The sequence below is a fragment of the Aspergillus udagawae genome (assembly GCF_001078395.1).
Source record: "Aspergillus udagawae IFM 46973 DNA, scaffold_1, whole genome shotgun sequence".
Taxonomy (NCBI): Eukaryota; Fungi; Ascomycota; class Eurotiomycetes; order Eurotiales; family Aspergillaceae; genus Aspergillus; species Aspergillus udagawae.
This window is the reverse complement of record NW_025091264.1, coordinates 697,705-720,283: the sequence shown is the minus strand read 5'-3', so window position 1 is coordinate 720,283 and position 22,579 is coordinate 697,705. Positions and strand designations below refer to the sequence as shown.

Genomic DNA, 22,579 nt, shown 5'->3' with positions numbered 1-22,579 from the left:
AATATAGTGACTTTGGAAGAGTAGAGTCAAGAGATGACGGGAGAAGGAGGAATAAGAAGAGTGTTGTCCTCCTGCATCTGCATGTGACTTGTTATCTGAGGTTCTCTCCGCATCTTATCAGGCATCCCGGCAGATACCCCTCTTTTCCATCCTTTTCCAGGCAGGCTGCTACTCACCGCTAGAGTCATGGATATGTCCTTCATATCTGTACAATTAGTTGGTCTAATAGCCAAATTGCTCACGAAAAAATCGAACAGTCCGTAAGTTGCGACCAGTAATCCACGAAGCTTGACATAATCCTTATCAGTTAACTACTATGGAGCATCGGAGATATCCGACCCCACAGGTCCGCTATGACGGCATCGCTGACCATGGCGCCTGATATAGGGCCCCAGAGCTAGATACACCTCAACAAGACGACAAGGGTTTATACGTCAATGGTATCTATTATCTCCCTGAATGTGTTTGTAGGCATCAAATTTTACTATCATCACTGTGTACATGTAAAAAGTAGCCCAAGCCATTTATTCGTCGCACAATAGACAGCGCTGGAGCAAACCCCCCGTCCTTTATTCCTTCCCGCCTGCAAATTTGGGGTTGGCGCGCGAGTTCTTGATGGTTTTCTTAATAATATCTTCCACCTCATCCCAGTCCTTGGTATCAACGCGCTGAATCTCACAGTTAAAGTATGTCTGAATCTGGTTGAGCATTTCCCATTCCTCGCGGTTCGACACGAATGAGATAGAGACACCAACGCGACCGAAACGGCCCGTACGACCGATACGGTGCAAGTATGTCTGGAAATCTGCCTGTCGTCCAGGTACGCTGGGCTGATGGAGTTCTGGGATATCCTAGAGGGGGTTAGACACATAAGCCACAATAATGAAATTCCGGAAAGACGAAACGTGAACTTACATAGTTGATAACCATAGAGACGGTGGAAACATCAATTCCTCTGGCAAGAACATTGGTGGCGATCAAGACCTTGGCTTCGCCTTTGCGGAACTGATCGATAATTGCGTCGCGTACCGAGGGATCCCTCTCACCAGTCAATGATACCACAGTGTGTCCTTCAGCCGTCATTCGCTTCTCGATTTCTTGAGCTGCTACACGAGTCTGGGGGCTGATCAGCACGAAGTCGTTAATGATGTGGCGCAGTGAGTTTACTAACCTGGACGAAGATAATAGACGATCCAACAGTAAGCAGTCCATAAAGTTGAACAAGGGTTTTGTACTTGTCCTCCCCATCCGCACAGTCAAGGTAGAGCTGCTTGATTCCCTCAACAGTCAATTCTTCGTGCTGAAGTGTAATCTCGTTCGCGTTCGGTGCAAACTTCGACGCGTATTGATGAACGTGTTCTGGAAAAGTGGCTGAAAATAGGACGACCTGAATATCCCGCGGCAGAAGACTAGTGAAGTCAGCTGGAACGGCGGCAGTAGATGCTGAGTATGACTCTTAACTTACGCTTTAACACGGATGCACTGATCGCCGAGACCTTGCTGGTCGAGCATGTTATCGGCCTCGTCGAGAACGAGCACTTTGAGCTTGTTGGGGATAAAAGTACGCCTCTTGATCATGTCCCCTACGGTTCCGGGAGTGCCAACAACAATAGAGCACTCCAGTCTTTTGGGACGGCTGTCCCTGTCGGTCGGAACAGCTGCGCCAATAATAAGTCCATCAACGAATTGACCCATGACTTGGACCACGCCGAGAATCTGACGGGCAAGCTCTCGCGTAGGGGCCAAGATCAACGCCTGAGGGGTCTTCTGCATCTGCTCCGTCGACAGGTCGACACGACTCAATGCGTTTAAAACGAAAGCGGCGGTCTTTCCGGTACCAGACTGAGATTGGCCGACCAAATTCTTGGGAGGGTTGTTCAATAGTAGAGGCAGGGCTCGTTCTTGGATCTTCGAAGGCTTGCGGAAGTTCATGTTCGACAGCCCTTTCAGAATACGGGGGTCGCTGTTAGGGTCGCAAAGAGATTAGTTACAAGCAATCCTGCACACAAAACGATGGGCCCTTACAGTCCAAGGTCCTCAAACTTCTTGACAGAGTAAAGTGGGTTGTTGGGGTCGGCTTGTAGATCGCTGAGCTTGACTTCGACGTTGTACTCCGGCTCGTGGAGGTCGGAGCCACCAAGTTCCGCAGGAGCGCCATCTGTCTGGTCGCCTGGGGTCGCGGGTGTTTCTGCTTGCAACAGATTAGTCGTATGTTCGATCTGATCCGCCGAAGAGAGATGATATCGCGCTCGTACCGGAAGCGTTTGATTCATCGGATTTCGTGATGCGATCGGCGAGAGAACCGCCCGTTGGGGCGGCTTCGACGGGCTGTTCTGAGGCCATAGTAGGTGACTTCAGGAGAAACTGAAGAGACTAAAGGCGAAAAGGTGGTCCAGCAGTTTCGAAGCTGTGAGCAGGCGGGCAACACCCAGAGCTCTGTGGGGAATTTTTGGGAGGCGAACAGCGGGGTAATTGAGAGAGAGACAAGAGTAAGGATAGAATCAGATGATTAAAGGAGGGAATTTATCACAGTGCAAGGACACAGAGCCAAAATCGCACTGACGCTGATGCGAATGGCGAGATGATAGCAATTCAAGCTTAAATCCCCAAGGAATCAAGCCGTGACTGCGCTTTTGGAGCACAATAATGACGGTAGAAAAACCCAGCCAGGCGATAACGTGTAATGACACTTTCCCTCTTTGGGTTATCCCCTGACTAGCGCTGAACGGAAGGCGGTGAGATGAACTACGTAGTGGTACCCCGGTACCGGACGGTACAGAATGGTAACTTCAATGCCAGGGCAACTAAGGTTTCTGAGGGTGGCACGGCCTGAGACTGCTGTTTTGGTATGTCACAGCCTTCTCAGCCCAATGAGCCCATGAGCCATCAGCCATCATCCCCGCTTCCAATGCCCGCACCAACGCCGGAGTTAACATGAGATGACAATAGCCTTTTGGTCGCTTCTTATCAAACATTTCCCTATTTTTATTAGTCTCACCGACCTGTGACACCTTACTGGCTGCATAAAACGCCTAAGGACGTCAGCACGTGGGGGATTGTGGCTTCTCTTTCACGAACGGTCGAACGTGGCCGCCTAAGTACACGCTACACCCAGGTTTGGCGTTCTGACACTGTGTCTTATGCGCCGGGATACATCAGAGGCCCTCTGAGAGATGGCAACTGCGGACGTTGCTCCCCATTTTGGGGCGGAGCTGAAGGTAAAGTTTACTATCAACGCACTCGAGAATGGCTACCTAATACTATGTGTTGATATAGGACGCATTTAAACCAGTGAACAATTGGGTACGTACCGGAGTCGCTTCCCCGCATTTTGTCCACAAGACCAAGAAAAAATATGTTGAACGTCACTCATAGGTGTCGAATGGGATACAATGGCTCGACGAGATACAACAGTTTTATCGCGAGCGGAGCGTGATCGAGAAGGAATATGCCGCCAAACTCACTACTCTCTGTCGGAAATACCACGATCGCAAGGCGAAGAAAATCAGCAGCCTGAGCGTTGGAGACAATCCTATAATGACCCCGGGCTCCCTTGAAAGCGCTTCCCTTACCACCTGGACGACGCAATTGACCGCTGTCGAATCGCATGCCGCGGAACGGGACAGATTTGCCTCGGAGCTGGTCGCGCAAGTGGCGGAGCCACTAAAGCAAGCAGCGGCGCAGTACGAAGAACTTAGGAAATGCCATGTGGACTATCATGCGAAGCTGGAGAAGGAGAGAGACTCATCGTACAGTGAGCTGAAGAAGGCAAAGGGGAAATATGATGGGGCATGCCAGGAGGTCGAGGCGCGCAGAAAGAAGATGGAAAGTTCGTTTGACCATGGGAAGGCGAAGGCGCAAGCTGCGTATCAGCAGCAGATTTTGGAAATGAATAATATCAAGGTGAGCTGGCTGTTCTTCTCAACCCCTGCCTGGCCTGGTCTTGCTAATATGTCGAAGAACATGTACCTCATCAGCATAAATGTGACCAACAAGATGAAGGAGAAATATTTCCATGAATATGTGCCAGAGCTTCTTGACGTAAGTAGAGGGCTTCAGGTCACGGAAGGTGGATTACTCACTGGTCGAATAGGGATTGCAAGACCTGAATGAGACCCGGGTGACAAAACTCAACTCGCTATGGTCACTCGCAGCTCAGTTAGAGAAAGCTTCTCTCTCCAAGAGTATGGACCACATGTCACATCTACTGAACGAGATTCCTCGAAATGTACCGCACCTTGACTCACTCATGTTCCTTCGTCACAACGTCACTCAAGTGCAGGAACCTGCCAACATGGTATTCGAACCCAGTCCAGTCTGGCATGATGACGAGTCAATGATTACAGATGAGTCAGCCAAAGTGTTTCTGCGCAACCTACTCAGCAAGGGCAAGACGCAAGTCCGGGACTTGCGAGTCGAGTCCGACCAGAAGCGACGGGAAGTTGACAACGCCAAGCGCGTACGAGAAAATGTTCGGCAAGGGAAGGATAACCGGAACGAAGTCGAGGTTGTCCGGTCCATATTTTTCTTGCAGGAGGCGCTTCATGAGACAGACCGGAAACGACTAGCTGCTGAGGTTGAAACGTCGACCATCATGTCGGTCGTTGGCGATCTGTCTCTGGGAGCCAAGAATCACAACTTCAAGTCACAGACGTTCAAGATCCCAACCAACTGCGATCTTTGCGGGGAGCGCATTTGGGGTCTGTCAGCGAAAGGCTTCGATTGTCGGGACTGCGGGTACACATGCCACAGCAAATGCCAGATGAAGGTACCCGCGGAATGTCCTGGTGAGCAGACGAAGGAGGAGAAGAAGAAGCTCAAGGCAGAGCGACAGGAGCAAGCCGGTGCCATGCCAGCGGTCGATATTACACCGTCGAACGGAACGTCGGCCGCGCCATCGCTCACTCGGCAAAATACGATGAACTCTTTGAGCTCCGGATATGCGGCGAGCGCAAACCGATCGTTGTCAAATGTTACCAGCCAACCCGCCAGCGCAACAGAGCCTGCTGTGCCTGCTGAGACCAAACCGGCCAGCGCCGCTCCGAAGAGGAATCGGATTCTCGCACCACCTCCGACACAGTACGTTAGCGCTCCAGCGGCAAGTGAGTTGCCATCCGCTCCCACCAACTCAGGTGAGCCGCGTGGGAAGATGCTGTATTCGTATCAAGCTGGAGGGGCGGACGAAATCACAGTGCAGGAAGGGGATGACGTGGATATTATCGAACCTGATGGTAAGTTTGTCGTTGACATGCGGGGAAATCGTCCTAATTGAGGTTTTCTAGATGGCTCCGGGTGGATGCGCGTTCGCGCTGGATCGCGAGAAGGCCTCGTGCCAGCCTCATATGTGGAAGTGGCACCGACACCATCCCCTGCGCCCACGGCCAGTCCCGGATTGACCGATCGGCCGGGCTCTACGTACTCGAGCTCGTCTGCCTCGCTAGCTGGCAGTATGGCGGCTAAGCGAGTTGGGCCTGCAGTCGCCCCTCGACGAGGGGCAAAGAAATTGCAATACGTCGAAGCGCTGTATGACTACGAAGCGCGCAGCAATATGGAATGGAGCATGGTGGAAGGCGACCGGTTTGTTCTGGTCAACCGGGACAGCGGCGACGGATGGGCCGACGTCGAACGCGGAGGGGTCACCAAAAGTGTACCTGCGAACTATATACAGGAAGTGTAAGCGTGGCATCGTGCGGTTTTAAGCTTATTGTTAAGCGGTTGGCTTCATTACGACCATATTTATCTATAGCTTTGCATTGGTGGCATCAGCAGCGTATGATTGGATACCTATAAGATTGTCTACGCTCTGTGTCGTCCTACTTTTAGAGTTGAACTCACCGTGGCAATTGGATCGCAATAGTATCTACGGAGTAGACAGTATGATCTATCAGGACGATCGGTCTCATGATCTCTGACAATACCAGATTCGAGGTCGTCCACTGGAACCAAACTAACCAGGGGACAAACTGCCAGCCTGTCACCAAAGCAAGGACCTTCCTTTCAGAGCAAAGCGCAGTCGGAAATCAAAGTACTGTGCACAAGCCACGCAGAAGATACCTTAATTTCAGCCGCCGTTTCCCCTCAAAATTCTATTGGAGGCTAACACTGCAGATGATGGGATCGTCTCTATTAAGGTACATACCGAGAGAGTGCCGAGAAGCGTGGTAGTATTGGGGAGTGTACTTTCGTAGGAGGGGTATGGGAAGACGGGAATTGATACCGAAGTTGGCTACGCAGCTTGCGACATGGTAGATAAAATTTGTTCACCGGTAGAATTGTCTTCTTTCTTTTGAAATTTTGCATGAAATTCTCCAGTCAAAAGGGATAATGAAGCACTACTCCGAAAATCACTACGGGGCAGATAGAGTATACAAACAGGACCACTACAATTCGAACTACATGTGAAAATCGCGCAGGAAATTAGTCGAGCCACGATCGTATCATCAGGAGGAAATACCTCATAGTAAATCAGATACAACATACTCCGTACAAGATAACCATGGAAAATCGGCGATCATCGAACTGCGCCACGGGCCTCTATCTGGCTTGTGCAGAAGCTCTAGTCTAGTCGCTTGTTGCTGCTGCTGTCGGGTATGCAGTGCTCAGCCACCTCCATCAAGCGAGTTGATCTACACATTCATATGATTTTCATTACGAGCGCCAGTTGAGAGATAGGTTTCCGATTGATAATGGATTGGAAATGATATTATTCGGTTATATTGTAGTTAGTCAATAATGTATGTCATTGATGCTCTAGCAAATTGATGCTCAAGGTGTTCTCTAAGTACCTGTACTCTGTAATCAGTAAATGTGTATGCCCTACTCCAGCCTCATAGTGACCCGAGCGTCTCCAGTCAAGCTCTAATTCTCTTGTCCTCGTCTTAATTTTTCTTCTCCAGCAGATCTCGTTGTTTGTCATTATTATTATTATCTCAAGAGCTTGAGGACCCCTAACACCAGGCAGCAAGATTGGTTTTCCTTTGGAAGAGGGGCGGTCTGAAAGCGACTCTTGGGGACCGAATGTATGAGGGAATTTGCTGGACCACCAGTTTCGATCAATGCTAGGACGAATCTGGCATTTCCCACTTGCGCTGCCAAAGGATGAAATGATATTGCTAGCTTACACCAGCAATTCCCATCTTTCTGCTTTGCTGCTTTGGGTGTTAGCTGGGAGAAACTGGAAACACCCCTACCCCTGGGTTTCATTTGCGGGAGCCGAGGGTCGAAAATCCCTCATCGCTAGTCTCGATTCAATCGGTTTCCGTCTTTTGTCTTCAAGAGGAAAATATCCAACAGTGGTAGTGGTAGTAGCTGCCGTGTATACACCACCGCACACCAAGGCTCCATCCAAAGGAAATTTCCTGCTGATTCCTTCTGAGGATCCTCCTTTTATGGCAGCCCCCAAAATGTCGAATATTTCTCCATCCGCACCAATCATACCCACTTGGATTCAATGACATCGTAAAAATTGGTCTCCATCACCTAGCTGACCCAAGTGGGATTTCTCTTGACCTGCAGGCTGTAGCTGCAAGAACAAGGCGATCTCCGGACACCTGAGGCAGGCAGCTCCAGCTCCAGCTCTATTCCCTTTTAATCCTCCCAACACTGTCTATGATGGCATTGTCTCATCTCCTCTCCGCCAGTCCACGTATAAATTCCTCCTCCTCATCCCTCATCATGGCTTCTACCTTTCATACCACCATCAAGGGATGCTCATTGACGGTGAAAAGTGGGCTTGTGAAGCTTGCGTCCGCGGCCACCGTGTGACAACCTGTAAACACAATGGTACCTAATTCCTCCACCCCCAACACTGTTGATAATCATTCAGTGAGACTCGGACTCACAATCACAACCACAGATCGACCATTGATCCGCATCGCCAGAAAGGGCCGTCCCTTTTCGACCTGCTCTGTATGCAACTGCACCCCATGCCAAGCTCCAGAGGAGCACACCAAACTCAGACGTGAGGCAGAGTCCAAGTCTCAATCTTCAAAAGTAGATGTCACCAGACAAGAGGGGGAAGCACCGTCTTGATTTTGCCTTTCTTTGGGATTTGTCGTTGCCATGCATCATTCTCAGGCAGTCGTTCGCTGATATGGTGTTTCTCCGGTTCGGTTTCTCCAGAAATCATCCGGTAGACCCTCCCGCCCCAACAGCGCCTTCCAACCCATCGCGCCCCGTCCTTCGCTCGACTCTGCAACGCGGGCCGCCAGCCACGCAGCGATCCCAGCACCGCTTGCAAGTCATCCCGGCTCGCATCCCGGCGCCGTCCCCGCACGACCAAGACCTTCTCCGCGTTCCCGCAGCTCGACAGATGCCCCGATGGGTATGACGAGCCACAGTCTCGGATACGCATCCGGCCAGGCACACGCACACGGGCATCCTCATCCCGGCGCGCGATCCTCTGCCCCAACACTCCCAGTCCCACTCCCAGTATTCACAACCGCGCCCCCACCCTTGCACTTCCCGCTAACCTGCGGCTCGTTCGCGACCCCCGCCCTCGCCTCCGTATCGGACATCCCCGTCTCGATGCCGCTGATGCACGGCGACGCGCACGGCCAGGGGTTCCTATTCGCGGACGGCGCGGGCGGGTACGCCGGCGACGGGGTCTTCTCGCTGGATGATCTGGATGTGGGTGTGGGCGGGGGTGTGATGATGCAGGCCGAATGGGGGGATCAGTTCTGGCTGGGGGATGATTCTGTGTGACCTGAGGATTCTCGCTGATGATGAGCTGATGATGATGATTACGATGTGATGATTTCTTGTCTTTTTGGTTTCGGGGGGTTTGGGGGGGTTTCGTGTTTATACCATACAAGGTTTTTGTCCGTGGGATAACAGGACCATGACCATGACTATGACCATGATCATGAGCGTTATATTCCTGTAAATGAGAAATAGATTGTGGGCTTGAGTGAGTTTGCACTAGATTATAATATAGAAGACTCCTGTGTTCAATCAGCTATATATCTAGTATATCGCTACAGTGGAGCTAAACAAGGGCCGTTTTTCCTCAGAGTGCCTGTCCTACGCTAACGTAGGCAGAACAGTAACGGTCGTAGTAGCAGTCACAAGAACATGTTTAGTCACAGTAACCACATCCACAGACGTCACCCACTCCGTGACAATGACCACACCACCGCCAGCACCCTCGGCCTTGCTCGTCGTAGGAGTAGCTGCAGCTTCGGGTTCGGTAGCCGCCGCAGCGGAGGTCACGACTCTAGCGGACATTCCTGACCACCGGTAGGAACAGGAACAGGGACTGCAGTCTCAGTGATGGACGCAGAAGCAGAAACAGAAGCCGCAATGGCGGCGTTCTGGCTCGGGGCGGTAACAGCCACGCTGGAGGAGCTGGGGCCGCTGCCCTGCGCAAGGATGCGGGCGACGGCGGCCTCGGCGGCGATCATGACGATGGCCTGGGTGTTGCCGGTAGGCAAGTCCGGGTGAATACTCGCGTCGACGATGTACTATTTGTGTCAGTATAGAATCGGGGGCGGGGGCGGGGGCGGGGGGTTATAGAAAGAACGTACCAAATTGTCGGTGCCGTAGACCTTGGCGTTGGTGTCCACGACGGAGGTCCCGTTGCGGCGGCCGTCATCGGTGCCCATTTTGGCTGTCCCGACGAAGTGATCGCCGCTTGTCATTTTGGCGAGGATGTCGGCCGCGGAGGTGGACCCCTGGACGGTGTAGGAAGCTTTCTTGAGGTCATCAAGGAGCTCCTGCAGGAACGATGTAAGGGCCTCCTTGTCCTCAGCTGTCTGCAGTAAGGGGTCGGTTTCGATGGTTGTGGAGCCGGCGGCGTTGATGCCTAGGACGCCGGAAGAGGTGGCGCCGTGCGTCAGGTACAGCTTCATGGTGATGATGCCGTTGCCGCCGGGGCTGCAGGAGGCCTGGTAGAAGCGGGTGACGCCGTCGCTGGCGACGTTTGAGGTCCAGAATTGCAGGCGGTGGCCGCCCTGGGTTAGGATGCCGGAGCCGCTGGCGTACATGCGCTGCGCGAGGGAGTTGGTGGCGGGGATGACGCTGGAGGTGTTGAAGGCCGTGAAGTTGGCGCCGGTGTTGACTTTGACGGTGAACATGGGGTGGTCCTTGAGGTTGTGGCCAACTGGGAGGTTGATCCAGTCCTTCTGAGCGGGGAGGGTGATTCCGGTGCTGCCGCTCTGGACAGTCTTGATCTGCTTGGCAGGGCCGATGCCAGAGTTGAAGAGGATGCGAGGTGTGGACAGAGCACCGGCAGCGAGGATGACCTTGCCACCAGGACGGATCTGGATGAGCTCAATACCTCCCGAAGCGTTCTGAACCTCGACACCGGTGACGTGGCCGCCAGTGCGAATCAGACGGCGGACCGTCGTCTGCAGACGCAGGGTGAAGTTGTCCTTGTTCTGGACCAAAGGGAGGTAGGAGCGCACAGGACCAGCTCGGATGCCATTGGCGACCGACCAGGATGGGTAGCTGAACGCCTTGTGCTTCTCATTGGGCTGCTTGTGCTGATCAACCGACTTCCATCCGAGGCCACTCAAAAAGGAAGACAGCACGGTGTACATGCCCTGATCGTATCGGCGGCCGTCAGCGGACGGGAGGAGACTTCCCGGGTTTCTCTCGTAGAAGCGGGCAGCGGCACTCTTGACATCTTGCCATTTCCAGCCGGTAGGCCACTTGTCGTCAAAGTCTGCTTCCTGTGGATAAATCAAGGCCATCGCGTTGACGATCGTGCCACCTCCGAGAACGCATCCCGCCATACCGGCCGTATCTGAACACAGGTAATCCCCAACGACACCAAGACTGGTAAGTGCCTGGTTCAGGGCCGGGATATCCACTGGCGCCAGGGTCTTGTTCCATGCAAGAGCGTCAGATGCACCCATCTCGACCGTCGGGGCAACTCCACGCTCGATCAGCAGAACGCGCTTGTTTGTCTCCGCCAGGCGTTCCGCAGCCACGATACCAGCCGCACCCCCTCCCACAACGATGTAGTCGTATGTTGAGTTCGAAACCGTCGGGGTCACGCTGGCAACAGGGCTGCGACTAGGGGACGCGGTGACGGACGCAGACGCGGAAGGAGTGCTGGAGGGCGACCCGCCGGTCGACTTGGCCATGGCAGCCCAGGTGGAGTACTTGGAGGACTTGGCCTGGCCGAGGAGCATCTCAAAGCTACCAAAGCCAGCGGCATGGTATGTCAGCGCCGAAGAAGGCGAGGCAGGAGTGGTAGGGCTGGTCTTGCTGAGGGCCCAGCCAAGGAAGTACGTTTCATCGCTGGCGTCGAATGTCGCTGGTTGTCCGAGGATGCAGCCGCTGCAAAGGAAAGTATAAGTGAGATGAGTGCTATTGACGGAAGTGCCCTCGGCGATCTCGGTGAGACTGGCGCCGCCGCTGTATACTTCCGGGTTGGCGTAGTTGGTTGTCTTGCGCAGACTCGAGACAACCGAGTTACCATTTGGCCAGGCAGCGATCAGAAGAGCAGAGGTCATGGAGCCACCCAGACTGACACCACCCCATCCTTTTGAGCTGTCCAGCGGGACCACCAGTTGACCGACAAAGTCGGTTCCTACGGTTTCCGGGAGGGCCAGACCGAAGCAGAATCCAGTGGCCTCATCGCACCATCTCTGAAAGTCGATCCCGGATGCCGCGTCACTGTAGGCGGAGGAATTGTAGTTTGCCGCAAAGGCGCCGAGCGTCGAGCTCAAGGCTACGAAGCCACCGAAAAGAAAGGAACGCATTTTATCTTCGGTCGATCAGTTCGACAAAGGAAGCAAAGTCGCAAACAGCCGGCGTATGCTAAAGACAAAACCTGATAATGAATGGAAGGAACGGGATAGCCGACCCAGCAGCAGCCCAAAGCGAATGACGGCTAGAATTGCCGAAAGGAAAGAAGAGAAACAAACAAAAGAATGAACGGATAAATGATAGATTGAATGAACAGCCATCGCGGCGAGGACATCATTCATATACACAACCATCTGTCCCTCAAGCATGGACTGGCCCTGCACCGGAAAACGACCGAGAAATCAAGGACGGCACCCAGTGGATTGGAAGAATTAAACCGGTGGGCTCATCGACGGCTAGGCTAGATCGAAATCGACAAGAGCATAACTGCTTCTCCGATGGAACGAAGGTTGCATACGCCAGCAGGAAATAAGCAGCGCCAGCAAAACGTCCACCTGCACCGAGTGGGACGCGCTAAGGAGGAGCTAGATAAGTCTGGTTTCATATTTCAACGTCGGTCGTTTGAGCCGTTAACCCTCAATACCGATATTGCCCACCTTTCCATCTAATCGAAACAGTTCCCCTCCAGGACGTTGAGTATCAAGTGGATGGATCAATAAAGCGTGGTGGTTGATTGGCCGACCGAGTCAGGATGCTGATGAGAGCGTGTCCGGAGCTGACACAACCCGGAACCATAATATCTTGATATTAGGAGATTGAAACTGGTGCCGATGGAAAATGTCCGTAGTCGGCTTGTGTGAGATTACTAGAGGTCGGTCAGAATAGTATGATTTCTGGGGAGAGCTTATCCTGTTAACACTAGGCTTGACTAACAGCCCTACCGACAGGCTCGCAGCAATCGTCTCGTCTCTGAGGAATCTTCCGTGGTTTGATGGGAGGTGGGTCGGTCGCTGCCAAGGGCACAGGCAGCAGGCGATCACTGCAAAATCGTTGACCAGCAAGGTAAAAAGTTGAAAATTGGGTCATTCAATTAATCTATAAGAGGCCAAGAGAAGCCAACCTAAACTGTACATTTTCCCGAGTCTTTCTCGCTGGGTTGTGAAATAACACCACGGATAATTCATCAATCGAATACAATCCCCCCGTTCTAGACCGATCGGGTGCCCAAAGAATCGAAGTAAAGACGAACAGAAAAAAACCATGGCAATAGGACAAGTTGTTCAAAAGGGTATGAGAACAAGAAATTACAAAAGGACGAGGCCAGCGCCGAAGACGGTGGATAGGAGAGAAACCGCACCGACGACAACGGGAGCCATGGTCAGGCTAGGGACAGTCAGGCCAGCTGCAGCGCCCTTGGAAGAAGTGGAGGTGCCGCTGCTGCTGCTTCCAGTGGAAGAGCCAGATCCGGGCGCAGCAGTGGCAGTAGACTGGGTACCACGGTCCTGGCTGCCAGAGCCGCCAAAACCAGGGCCCTTGCCAGCACCCTCGGTCATGTACTTCTTGGCAGGCTCGGGGATGGCAGGCAGAACATCGTTGTCAACGTCCCAGTTGGGGGAGTCCTTGGCGGGGCAAGGGTTGGCACCACCAGTCTTGTTGTAGTTGCCATCGCCGGAGGGGTTGGAGGTCTTTTGGAACGCGGTCTTCAGAGCGTCGAAATCGGACAGCTCTTTGACGTTGTTGCCGCTAATCTCCACCAGACCGTAGTTGCTGGCTTCTTGAGAGTACTCGTACACGAGACCACCAGAGTAGACACCAGTCATATCCGTGTTGTAGAGGGAGCCGACTTCTTGGAATTGACGCTTGTTGGTGTTGCAGCCGTACTCGGACAGGAAGAGAGGAAGACCGTAGCCAGTGAAGTTCTTCACCTTCTGATCCCAACCGGAGGTTGTGAAAGAGGAGGGATCGCACCAGGAGTAGTCGTTGAAAGCGAAGAAGTCACTGCGCTCGTCATCGGAACCGCAATTCATATATTGAGCCATTTGAAGACGGTTGGTGTCGATATCGGCCTAGAATTGGACCAGTCAACAAGAGCGCACGAGAAATCAGTGTGTAAAGAGGAACTTACAGCAGAGTAGCCGACAGGAATCGAACGGTAGTTGCGGCTACGGATGTACTGACGCAGATCACGAGTGACGGCCTTGACATAGGGAGCAGCAGAGGAAGAAGGGCCGTCGTTGATAACCTCGTTACCGGAGAAGAAAGCGAGGGTGTTCTTGTAACCGGCGAAAGCATCAACGGTAGCGAAGATGTACTGGAGGTAGACATCGTTGTACGACTCCTTAGGCTTGGAACGGTTGATGGAGTACTTGGGAGTGTTGACATCGAGCACCAGGTAGATGCCAGCATCAGCCAGGGCATTCATACACTCGTCGTGGTTCTTAGAGTTGTCGACCGAGTAGACACGGATGGTGTTCAGACCGAGCTCCTTGAACTTGGCAATGTCACGCTTGCAACCATTGGCATCAGCGATGGGGTCAGCCAGGTCCGAGGAGCCACCGGGCTGGTAGTCGACACCGCGAATATAGAAACGGTCATCTCCCTTGAAGAAGGCATTACCCTTGACGGTGATGGGAGTGATGTCGTCACGGGCCTGGATGGAGGGGGCTGCCAGAACATTGGAGGCACCGACGGCGAGAGCCGCAGCAACAGCAGAGGCCTTCATTATGAGTGATGTGTATTCGTCAGAGAATCAGATAGGTAGACGGCTCGAAGAGAATGGCAAGACCGTGGATTAACAGAAGTCAATGTCAGCGAAGGACGAATGGGAAGGAGAAATGGAGAAGATTGTATAGTCTAGCGAGTGACGATATCGAGGATTAATAGAGGTACAAAGGAATGGAGAAAAGAAAGGAAGAAGGATGTGAACGACCGAAGGGATATGCAGGAGAAAGAGAACAAAAGAGGCAGGGAGAGCAGTCAACTATGGGATACCCAGGAAGGGTGGCAGGACCTTAAAACCAACCAGGACCCATCCCTGAGAGAAACAGGGAACGCAAATAGAATTACGGTATTATTCCCAGGGCCTGGGGTGCCAGTGGATAAGAATAGCACTGGAAGTGGTAATACTTTTACATACACAGGGATAACCTTCCACATTCGCAGTAGACACACAGGACTCGTCATCACTCTGCACTTGATTGACAAAGGAAGTCTGCCCTGACCATCTCAGTGGCCATCAACAAGCAATGTGGGGAACAAGAATGGGCCTTGTCTGACACTCTTGTGGATCATGGGCGCAAAAGACCCCAAGATCATCCGATCGGCCAAGCGTGAAAGACTTAAAACTGTGAAGGGAATGTATTCAACTGTGCAGATGGTTATTATCATTGGGTGGCAAATTGCAGAGTACTACCTCTCTACTTTCCATCCAAGTTGAGCAGAGGTTCTGAAACATTCTCAACTGACAATTTACAATTCCCACCAGAAGAGAATGATCCGAAGAGCAGTCAGTCACGGCACTGCAGCTTGATGATGATTGACCCTGTTGGGTGCCGCGGTGGGGAATCGCCCAGGGGCTAGTGGAGCTTTGGCGTATCGCCCCTCAGGCCTCACAAATAAGGGCTCAGTCCCTGAGACCCTGAATAATGGTGGCTGTTGCTGTTGCTTTGCTGCTATGGTTGCATTACGTTCTATCTGTGTGTAATGCTCTGAGCAGTATCATAGTTGTATAAATCCTATGCATTAGACGTAGGGTTGAGAATCATGTACGGTTTCGGCTTGTGGTAATAAACCCACCTTTCTTAGCAGTCCCGACAGAGGCGGGAAAGCTATCCGGCTGGGTACTGATATGGCATTCATGGCTCACTCTTGAGGTAGGGAGGTAATCTGATCATAAATTCATCGGTCTATCTCTCCAGGTCCAATCGCTAGATTCTGAAATTGCACCTGACTTGCCAGCACATACAAACAGTGCCTCAGCGTTTGTGTCGTGGTCCGGCTGTGGAACATTGTCCTTGCTTAACTACCAGTAGGTCCTAGATTACTTACATGACAATACTAGCTGTTGACCCATCACAGAAAAGCTAAATAAAAGAAACCTCTAATGCAAAGACATTCGAATATCGTTTGATGTCTGGTCTCAGGTGTCAACAAAAAGTGAAAGACAGACCACTGCTTGAAGTATCCTCTGATACTCTGGCCAAAAATAGGCAAAGATTGGCGTCATTGGCGTCCATGGATTGACGCCACCAGCCGCTGAGAAGAATCTGGACTCCGCCTCTCTGATTGGGCAGAAAACGACCACATTCCAAGACAAAGATTGGTAGAGCATGTTTCATGTTATCACACAAATGTACGGAGTATCTGGGATTCAACACGTCCTTCTTGAAATATTAGACTTGATACTCTCTGGAGAAGTACATGAATTCAGGCCCGATTCGGGTTAGTATATCAAGCACAGCCCTCTTATCTCCCGCTCACTTGACAATCATAATAAAAAGGAGTGCTATGGAGGTTAATCGTTATTGGTCTCTTAGCTAATATTTCATTCTGAAACTCTTGATATCCTTAAGTGGAACGAAGCACAATGAATTCTTTTGATGAATCCCATCTCATGCCTAATTTAAGAGCAGACGGAGTATTGTGGCAGCCTGGCTTGTCCTGGTTGGTCTAGACCTGCCGGCAACACTTTAGGGATCCCACCGCTAAAGCCTAGCCCTGTCCTCGAACAATTAGTTAGTCAAAGGACTCGATTGGCTATCTTTCTTTCTTACAGGCGATTTTTCACTTTTTGTCTTCGAGAATGATTCATAAGTCTCTGGCAAATTTGATGTCTGTCCTGACTGAAGTATTAGTCGAATAAAGACTGTTGGAAAAAAGCGGCGCTGTCATCAAATCGGAGATATATAACTGCGGCAAATGGAAAGCCCGTCTTGACTAACACCTCTCTAACAACCATTTGCGTAAACGAGCGATGCACAGAATCTGGATACTACTTGCTCTGACAGAATACAAAACATCGGTAATTAATTTCCAAAATGCTTAGCATATAACTATAGCTTATTCCAGGAAATTCTCGTCCCGGTGGCAGCCCCAGAGCCAAGAGCATATTTACAGAATTGGGCGAGTACAAAACCAAGACGTATAGACTCTGTGTTCATTGCTTTTCTATGCCAAAAGCGATATTTCAAGACTGCAAAAACTTGAATTAGCTGATAGTAATGCAGGACAGGTGAATATCAAGCTGGCGACGGATGGTCAAACATAGATCGCAATATCTCCTACTGGGTACTGCTATCAGCGCGTACTTGTCAGCCCATGGGCATCAACACATAAACATATCCCCGCTTGCTGATCGGTTACGATATGACACAGCGGGCAGCGCGAAGGGTGATGGCTGAGGTTGGAGTTACGCCTCTCGAGATCAATATCTACGAGCGACACGACTGCTTGTCAACTAAGAAATTGATCCTCCTGATGCGCTTGAGTTTGCGGCTCCAGGAAGGCTTACGAGTTAAACCCCTCCGGTGATTTGATTTCGAAGGGTCACCCACTCGGAACGACGGGGCTCGCGAAAGGCACGGCATTGACGTAGCATCTGCGAGGTTGGGCAAATAATGAACGGCTTGTCGAAAAACTGTCGTGTTTCTTTGCAGAATAACCTGGGCTTAGGGGCGCTATGGTGGTCAGAGTCTATCACCGAGCGGGTTGGAAGACCGACGAACGCGGTTTCGATGAGGAGGCCGTTAACTTGTCGGGATCAGGTCCCAACCTGGCGTTTGCAGCGCGATATGCGGGACTATGGCAGGTGAGTGCGCTAGGAGGGAGGCAAGCGAGGCATTGGGTAGTGAGTACGTATTGCAGGATACTGTGGGAAACTGGCTGCCATGGTATAGGATAAGACACGGCAGAACAAGAGATGTCAAGGCTTCATGACCACTAATGAGCATGCAAGGGTTTTGACGCCCGGTATCACATGAATGAAGATTTGACAACTTGCCGAAGCACAGACTGCTGAGATAGATATACATTTTGACCTTTTTGTCGCAGCCTCACAACCATATGCCTGCCTCGATTACCACTATTCGTTCCGTTTCTTTTCGAGCTTATCAGTCCCATGTAGCCAATCTAAAAGGCCGATGGAACCATAGTTCAAGTTGAACTTCTCATGATGCAAGTCGTGCATTTTCGCCTTGTTTTTGAAGAAATCGTACCCACTATGTACGGTCGCGGTGTTGGCGAGCTCGTAAGCCAGGAAGGCCCAGAAGGTAAGGATATGACTCCTTAGGATTTGCGGTGGCAAAGTAATTGGAAGCGTATTGGCCACAATGTGTTCGATGGGATGTGCATACTGCGCTGCCAGTGCGATGGGCGCTGTGAATTTATGATGGCGCTTGTGGATTCTGGTGTAGAAGAACGGACGGTGAAGGAAACGGTGACTGTAATAGAAGAGCGCCTCTCTCAGAAGGAGACTCAGAATGAAGTCACGAAGAAATTCGGCTAGGGGTGGCAATGAGGGTTGGATTCGAAATGCTGAAGTCCCCCGTTTGAGAACAAAAATTTGGAAGAGATGCAGGCCCATGGACAGCACCGAGTTCTGCGCGACTACCACGAAGCATTGCCAGATATCACGTCGGCTAGGCTGTCTGGGTGCTGGTTGCAATTTGTGCCGTTGCGAGAAGGACGGGAACCAGGCATCTAAGGAGAGGTAGCAGAGAGATGGAAGCCAAAAGGAGATGACTTGGATCAGCACTGTGCCAACAAATTCAATTGCCTGCGGAGGATACGAGGCGACAATTTCTTTCCACATGCTTTCCATATTGAAGATTTCGAGGATAATGGTTCCGCTGCTAAACAGAAGCGAATCCGGGAAGCTTGTGGCAGATGGAAGGACGTAGTGAGAATGTAGTCTGATGATCAGAGAGATTCTCGACAAGTTCTATCTATAATGCATGGTTTATATCACATCTGTGAATGTAATATCATATGAGAATCTGGAGATGTCAAGGTGTTGCCTCGGTAAGCTTCAACATCATATGGACGAAGATCCACATTGATCCCCGCACGTCTGGGGTTCCTGCGATAGCCGAACACGATCAACAACCCGCATCCAAATAAACACAATAGATACTAATGAGTTCATCTGTTCCTGAGGACAACACTCCAGTCTGCCACTTTATACTGCGATTGTTAAGTCAAAAGGACATGCTGGTCAGGCGTTCATGGGAAGAAAGCGCCAGCACGTGTTCGTGTTGCTCCTTAACAGCAGCTTCCATATGCAGGTAGTTCTGCTCTTTCCATAGCTACTGTTGCAAAATGTCCTCTATACCTCGTTCCAGCAAAAGGCTGGAATTGTTCCTCAATCACGCCAACACTGCTCGCGCTTTGAAACACAAACTGCTTCACAGCTTATCCTTCCAAAGTCATCTTTTCAAGAACCTCGCTTTTGAAAGATAACAATCGATAAAGGTATGACAGTCGCGTTGCCTGGCGAGCGGAGACTTCTGACCGTTACTCGCAGATGCATCTTATGGCTTTCATGTTCAGCTGCCTTATGCTGGTAGTCAGCGCCAGGGCCCAATATGAAAAGCTATTCACAAGTGGGCCAGCTTTTGTCAACTTCCCGTACCCCACGATTCCACTCAATTGTTCCGAGATTGGCCCATCAGGCTCGCCTCTGGGTGTTGACCACATGAAAGATGGAGCAGGATTCTTTCCGGCTCTGGAATGGCCTTCTCCGGCCGGGAATATCCGAGAATACCTTCTTGTGGCCGAGGACCCTGATGCTCCTCTTCCCCATGCGGTCGTCCACGGGCTATACTACGGAATCCCACGCGTTTTCACCGGACTCGAGCACGACGACTTCCAAGTGAGCAGAACGCACAATGACTCATATATGCTCGAAGGCGGATTCAAGTACGGGCAGAACAGAGGCAATACTGTGTATCTTCCGCCCAAATCAAACCCGGAAGATGGTCCCCATCGTTATTTCTTCGAGCTCATTGCACTGAGTGCACCGATCGATCGAAGCAGGCTGAGCGACAGGGCGACCCTGAGGGAGGTTGCCGATGCCATCTATGGCAGGGTTGTCGGATGGGGAGCCTGGGTGGGCATAGTCAATAATAACCGTATTTCGATCGTGAGGAATGGTTCATAGAGTGTCTGGTTTGGCTGTGGTTTGAGATTCCCGGAGGACATGCTCCTATATTGAAGATTGGCAGTGACAGCACATATTACTGTCTGTGTCCTTGAAGCCGTTCTATGATTGTCTGCTTTCTAATTATGCCTTTTGTCAACTCATGCTCTATTGTTAGACCAATCATTACAAAAGTCTAGCAACATCAAGAACCTTAGAATTGTCAGCTGCGTACTATTGTTCAAAAGTCGACGAGCTCAAGACTCACATTAGAGCGCTCTTGTCGACTGGATCAACCTCATAATAGTGCTGCTAGATTTTGGTCCTAGACTTAAATAGGGATATTTATAGAAAGTAGTATGTTTTGGCAAAAATAGTGCCAGTGTCTCAGATTATTTAGAGAGAGAACGGCCCCTTATGGCGGGTTATGAGCATCCACCAAAAAGGTAGAGGGACGTCTTGGCATTCTGCATAATACCGAGGACGATCTCATCAGACGACATAAGTAGCGGGTTGCACTAGTTAATTGCTTGTGCTGATGGCCTGCAGACTGCAGAGGTACAAGTTGAACATTGGGCTAATCAACTGTGTAGCAATAATAATGGTAGAGCAATAACTCCGCTAATCTGACACCCGAAAACAACCTGGCGATTCTCAGTCCAGTAGGGATCATCGAGCGCGTAGCTCCACTCAGCCAAGCCACAGCCGCAAAAATAGGTACTTAGCAGGTCGGGATTCTGTTGGAACCACGCAAGTTACAACTTGTCCTAATGCGGCATCAAGCGGATGAGCTGCCTTATCCGGATCATGGTTGGTAGGAGAGGCAACCACACGATTCAGGTTCAACATTACATGATCCAGGGATTCTTTGCCCTGCTTTTCCTGGCCTGGGATTTTCCATTCCACTTAAAGTCTGATGGTTTTAATGGCGTCTTAGTTGCACTCTATCACAATAAATGCAGTCGCGTATGTCTGGTAGATATTGATGGCTATCAAATCTTGCGTAATCCTGATCTCATGCTTGTGTCCTGTTTGATTGGCCGTGAGAGGCTCGGTGATGTCGCATCCGAAACCGAATCTTTGACGAACTTTGTGTTACGGATTAGGCCGACTCCTAACTTGGAACTGGATGTGTTGGCCCTTTTTCCCCTCCCCTTTCCCTGGTTTCATTCTTAGTCTCTAGTGTCCATTGTTGTTCAATAACCATGTTCGCTCTGAGACATAAAAATAATAAACATGAGCAATATTATCCAAACAACTTGGGTAGATGGACTTTTCAGCTATCCGAAGCATGATAAATGCTGAGAGATAAGGCTGTTTTCAGAAGCTGATGCGTACTATTGACAGCAACGGAGGTTAATTTTCCAGACGCACAAGCAAGGAATGGATTTCAGTGGTTTATTGTCGGATGAGAAACAGTTGTACTCTGTAGCATTGCCACCTTCTATTATTACTGCTAGGTAGCTGCCTTTGTTTTTGCTGATGTCTTTTTTTGGTGGTACAAGTCCGAGTCCTTCTCGGTTTCCACGGCTGATCCACAGATAGTGCCAAGGCGCAAGGTCCTGATTGGTCAGTTATCTATGCTCGCACTGAAAGCAAAGCCGAAACAAACGACTTTTGGAGTCACTAAGTAGCTACTAGCCTTAGGCCTTCACTAGTCTAGGTTTTTTTCTACAGTTACGTATCATGCATCCTCAGGCCCCCCAAAACCGGGAACAAACAAAAAGACCCGAACACCTTCTGGGGGGGCTCCTCCTCTTCTTTTCTTGCATATAATCTTCTTTTCATCGCAAAATTGGTGTCCACCTTGCTGCAAGTGCTATTCGTCAAGCAACTTGGCTGACGCCTACCGGTTGCTAATCATTGGAGCTGATAATCATTCGTCTCACAGCATCGCATCTCGCATCATCTCATCCTACTGCTGAGTCAGACAATCTTCTGCACTTCAATCTCAATTCTCCTCCCCATCCTCCACCCACTGCGAGGTCCCTCGAGTCCGTACATTACTCATCATGAACCGCTTAATTCGCTTGCTTTTTGTCTCTCTGGCTGCGTCATCAGCTATCGCAGCTCCAGCTCCCGAGCAGTCCGAGCGAGTGCCGGCCATTAGAGAGAATACCTTCTCTGAGAACCTCAAAAACATCAATGAAAACTCGATTCACAGAGCTCTGCATCTCATAGAGCGATTTCGCCATGGGGTCTTCCCCACTGACAGAGACGCCATTGATGCCATCCAGAAAGAGGACCGGTCACTGGCAGCACATCTGAACCTCGCAAGAGACATCGGCAACAACGCCACCTCGTCTTCGCCCAATCCTCCTGCTACGACCCAGCCGCCTTCGAGCACTACTCAGCAGACCACTTCGGAAACGCCTACCACCACCGAGTCACATACAACGACTTCTAACCCCACTCCTACCAATACTGAGACGCAGCCTACTACTACAACCACCACAAGCGAGACCACGACGTCGACTACTCAGAGCACTCCTCCCCCCACCACCGCTGGTCCCACCACTACCACGTCGACTACCAGCTCGCAAACCGGCACAACTCTGACAACTACCTCCTCCACAACCGAGGGTTCAACCACTAGCAAGCATTCCACCACCCGTACCCCCTACACGTCGACCTACAAGAGTACCACCACTCTCCCCAATGGCCAGCAGAGCACCGTCACAGCTGTGACGGTCGTCTACCCCACGGGGGACAGCTCCACCCAAGGCGCTACAACCACCGGTCCGCCCCCCGGCCTGCAAACCGGCAATGCCGCATCTATCACTGGTCTTCAGAAGGAGCTGCTTGTCATGCTTGGAGGCGCTGCCGCCGTGGCCATGGCTCTCTAGACAG

General features: G+C 51.1%; 8 protein-coding genes across 8 annotated transcripts; 4 read left to right on the top strand and 4 right to left on the bottom strand.

Annotated features, from left to right (window-relative positions):
* Positions 1 to 569: 569 nt before the first annotated feature.
* Positions 570 to 2,343, bottom strand: dbp5 (ATP-dependent RNA helicase DBP5; the record flags this gene model as incomplete). The annotated part of the gene is made up of 6 exons (XM_043285745.1): positions 570 to 851; positions 916 to 1,116; positions 1,172 to 1,409; positions 1,466 to 1,963; positions 2,026 to 2,188; positions 2,256 to 2,343. 6 exons carry the CDS (start codon positions 2,341 to 2,343, stop codon positions 570 to 572), a joined length of 1,470 nt encoding a protein of 489 aa, XP_043141680.1.
* Positions 2,344 to 3,173: 830 nt separating this feature from the next.
* Positions 3,174 to 5,677, top strand: Aud_000229 (putative actin polymerization protein Bzz1; the record flags this gene model as incomplete). The annotated part of the gene is made up of 6 exons (XM_043285744.1): positions 3,174 to 3,218; positions 3,277 to 3,303; positions 3,376 to 3,903; positions 3,961 to 4,041; positions 4,094 to 5,231; positions 5,283 to 5,677. The coding sequence occupies 6 exons, from the start codon at positions 3,174 to 3,176 to the stop codon at positions 5,675 to 5,677; spliced, it is 2,214 nt and encodes a 737-aa protein (XP_043141679.1).
* Positions 5,678 to 7,674: 1,997 nt separating this feature from the next.
* On the top strand, positions 7,675 to 8,703 carry Aud_000228 (putative Cu-dependent DNA-binding protein; the record flags this gene model as incomplete). Its single annotated transcript, XM_043285743.1, has 2 exons — positions 7,675 to 7,760; positions 8,136 to 8,703. 2 exons carry the CDS (start codon positions 7,675 to 7,677, stop codon positions 8,701 to 8,703), a joined length of 654 nt encoding a protein of 217 aa, XP_043141678.1.
* Positions 8,704 to 9,021: 318 nt separating this feature from the next.
* Aud_000227 (putative cellobiose dehydrogenase) lies at positions 9,022 to 11,708 on the bottom strand (the record flags this gene model as incomplete). Its single annotated transcript, XM_043285742.1, has 3 exons — positions 9,022 to 9,176; positions 9,224 to 9,461; positions 9,525 to 11,708. 3 exons carry the CDS (start codon positions 11,706 to 11,708, stop codon positions 9,022 to 9,024), a joined length of 2,577 nt encoding a protein of 858 aa, XP_043141677.1.
* Positions 11,709 to 12,899: 1,191 nt separating this feature from the next.
* Positions 12,900 to 14,317, bottom strand: gel1 (1,3-beta-glucanosyltransferase gel1; the record flags this gene model as incomplete). The annotated part of the gene is made up of 2 exons (XM_043285741.1): positions 12,900 to 13,661; positions 13,721 to 14,317. 2 exons carry the CDS (start codon positions 14,315 to 14,317, stop codon positions 12,900 to 12,902), a joined length of 1,359 nt encoding a protein of 452 aa, XP_043141676.1.
* Positions 14,318 to 17,674: 3,357 nt separating this feature from the next.
* Aud_000225 (sterol desaturase family protein) lies at positions 17,675 to 18,412 on the bottom strand (the record flags this gene model as incomplete). The annotated part of the gene is made up of 1 exon (XM_043285740.1): positions 17,675 to 18,412. The coding sequence occupies one exon, from the start codon at positions 18,410 to 18,412 to the stop codon at positions 17,675 to 17,677; it is 738 nt and encodes a 245-aa protein (XP_043141675.1).
* A 702-nt stretch (positions 18,413 to 19,114) lies between these two features.
* On the top strand, positions 19,115 to 19,750 carry Aud_000224 (YbhB/YbcL family Raf kinase inhibitor-like protein; the record flags this gene model as incomplete). Its single annotated transcript, XM_043285739.1, has 1 exon — positions 19,115 to 19,750. One exon carries the CDS (start codon positions 19,115 to 19,117, stop codon positions 19,748 to 19,750), a length of 636 nt encoding a protein of 211 aa, XP_043141674.1.
* A 1,991-nt stretch (positions 19,751 to 21,741) lies between these two features.
* On the top strand, positions 21,742 to 22,575 carry Aud_000223 (putative GPI anchored cell wall protein (Dan4); the record flags this gene model as incomplete). The annotated part of the gene is made up of 1 exon (XM_043285738.1): positions 21,742 to 22,575. The coding sequence occupies one exon, from the start codon at positions 21,742 to 21,744 to the stop codon at positions 22,573 to 22,575; it is 834 nt and encodes a 277-aa protein (XP_043141673.1).
* Between the last annotated feature and the right edge of the window lie 4 nt (positions 22,576 to 22,579).